The sequence below is a fragment of the Corapipo altera genome, unplaced genomic scaffold (genome assembly GCF_003945725.1).
Source record: "Corapipo altera isolate COAL_440 unplaced genomic scaffold, ASM394572v1 198, whole genome shotgun sequence".
Classification (NCBI taxonomy): Eukaryota; Metazoa; Chordata; class Aves; order Passeriformes; family Pipridae; genus Corapipo; species Corapipo altera.
The window spans coordinates 57918-60289 of record NW_020885076.1 but is presented as its reverse complement, the minus strand read 5'-3'; the positions used below and the strand labels follow the sequence as shown (position 1 = coordinate 60289).

At 59.4% G+C, this 2372-nt stretch overlaps 1 protein-coding gene across 1 annotated transcript in view; it reads left to right on the top strand.

Annotated features, from left to right (window-relative positions):
* MSTO1 (misato mitochondrial distribution and morphology regulator 1) overlaps nt 1–2372 on the top strand; it is a 4748-nt gene that overhangs the window by 499 nt on the left and 1877 nt on the right. Inside the window, exons 3-9 of the mRNA XM_027669345.1 lie at nt 216–270; nt 371–440; nt 600–648; nt 888–1002; nt 1120–1237; nt 1329–1463; nt 1581–1733. Coding sequence (XP_027525146.1) covers nt 216–270; nt 371–440; nt 600–648; nt 888–1002; nt 1120–1237; nt 1329–1463; nt 1581–1733 — 695 coding nt within the window. The remainder of the gene's footprint in view (nt 1–215; nt 271–370; nt 441–599; nt 649–887; nt 1003–1119; nt 1238–1328; nt 1464–1580; nt 1734–2372) is intronic.

Genomic DNA, 2372 nt, shown 5'->3' with positions numbered 1-2372 from the left:
CCGGGGCGGTGTCACCGTGCCCGGGGCGGTGTCACCGTGCCCGGGGCAGTGTCACCGTGCCCGGGGCGGTGTCACTGTGCCCGGGGCGGTGTCACTGTGCCCGGGGCGGTGTCACCGTGCCCGGGGCAGTGTCACTGTGCCCGGGGCAGTATCACCGTGCCCGGGGCGGTGTCACCGTGCCCGGGCATCACCGTGCCCGCGCTCTCCTCTTGCAGGCGGCGTGGGCGCGCTGACACTCGACGGGGTGAGCGCGGAGGCTCCGGTGCCCTGGTGAGTGCGGGGCGGGCCGGGCCGTGGGTGATGCGGGCGGGCCGGGGGTGATGCGGGGATGATGCGGAGCCGCCGGAGCTGCCGCCGCTTTGTGTCGCAGGGACGGGGCCGTGGCCGATTACCGGGACGCGCCGCGGGACAGCGGGAACCGGGACAGCGGGAACCGCGCGGTGAGAGCGGGTCCCGCATCGCTCCCTGCGCCGGGGAGGGACGAGGAGAAGCGCCCGTAACCCCCCCGTGCCGGGTTTTTGTCCCGCATCGCTCCCTGCCCCGGGGAAGGGTGATGGGAATTGCCCTGTAACGCCCCGTGCCGGGTTTTTGTCCCGCAGGGAGACGCTGCCTGTGACGGGAAGGGGGGTCCCGGCGCTGCGGTGCCAGGTGGGTGCCCGGGGGGTGGGTTTGGGTTTAGATTTGGGTCAGAGGGTCCCAGAAGGTCCCCTGTGCCAGGGGGCTGCTGTGGGACGCCCTGACAGCGATGAGGAGAAGGGAAGCAGTGGGATAAGATGGCTTTGCTTGCACACGGGTGGGTGAGGGCACAGCAAAAAAACCTCCACAAAACCTGACTTCTCTCTCGAGGGGAGGCTCAGAGCTGAAAGGACCTTTGCTCTTCCCAGCAGGAGCAGCTCCCACAGGGTCCCAGGACCCCCCCTCGGTGAGGCTCTGGTCCGATTACCTCAACGTGCCCCTGCACCCCCGGAGTGTCCACGTGATCCGGCAGTACCTGCACGATGGGTACGGCCCAGCTCTGCCTCGGGAACCTCTTGTCCAGAACAGCAGCCGAGTTGTGCCTTCAAGGAGGAACTCAGAGGGCTTGGAAATAAGCTCTTTCCCACCCGTTTCTTCCCACAGAGATTGTGGTTGTCTGGAAGCCTTTGCACAAGGGGAAAGTCTCCTGCAGGATCCCGCCTGCGTGGAGGAGCTGGAGGATCGGCTGCACTTCTTTGTGGAGGAGTGTGATTACCTGCAGGTTCACAACCCAGGACAAGCTCCCTTTGCTTTTGAGAAGCCTCCTGCTCAAGATGAGGTGGTATCTGAGGTGCTGCCCTCGTTCCACACAGGGGTTCCAGGTCCTCTGTGACCTCCACAACGGGTTCTCAGGGGTTGGTGCCAAGGTGACAGAGCTGCTCCACGACGAGTACTCAGGGAAGGGAATCCTCTCCTGGGGCCTCACCCCGGCCACGAGTGACGTGGGGGTAAGTAAACCCCAAACCCTGGGGAGAACCAAACCTGGGTGGTGCTGCCACGCCCAGCCTGGGGCTCATCTGCACCTTTAACATTCCAAAGGTTGGGTTGTTTTTCCCCCCTCCCAGGATCCCCAGAGCAGTTTTTACAGGCTGCTGAACACGGCCCTTGGCATCGTCCACCTCTCCCAGCACAGCTCCCTCTTCTGCCCTCTGTCCCTCAGTGGGAGTTTGGGAATCAGGCCACGGCCTCCTGTGACATTTCCCTACATAAAATACGATGTAAGTCCTGCTCTTGCAGCTTCATCCCCTTGAAGTGTTTCCTGCAGCCCTCTGCTTTTAGTGGTGCTTTTCCATGGTGCTGTTGTGCTCAGCAGAGACTCTTTCCTGCCTTTTCACTGGGACTTGGCTTCCAACTTGTCATTTCCACAGCTTTTTTCCTACTTTTGAAAACATTACCACGCTTCCTTGGCTGCTGTGCTTTGTCAGTGTGTTGGCACTGAAAAAAAGGCTTTACTGCACCATTCTCCATGCCTGGAGTAACTCCAGGAGTTACTGGAGCCCCAGGAAGCTGCTGACAAGAAAACTGGCACCATTTGTTTGGTGGCACCGTTAGTATTTGTTAGGAAAGAGCTGACCTGGAATTACTGCTAAAACACTGGCTGCTTATCCCAAACCTGGAATAATTCTTACACACGGGCTGCTTATCCCAAACCTGGAATTACTGTTAAACACTACTTATCCAAACCCTAAAATCACTGTTACCCATTGGCTGCTTATCCCAAACCTGGACTGTTACACTGACTCCTTATCCCAAACCTGGAATAACTGTTACACTGACTCCTTATCCCAAACCTGGAATAACTGTTACACTGACTCCTTATCCCAAACCTGGAATAACTGTTACACAGACTCCTTATC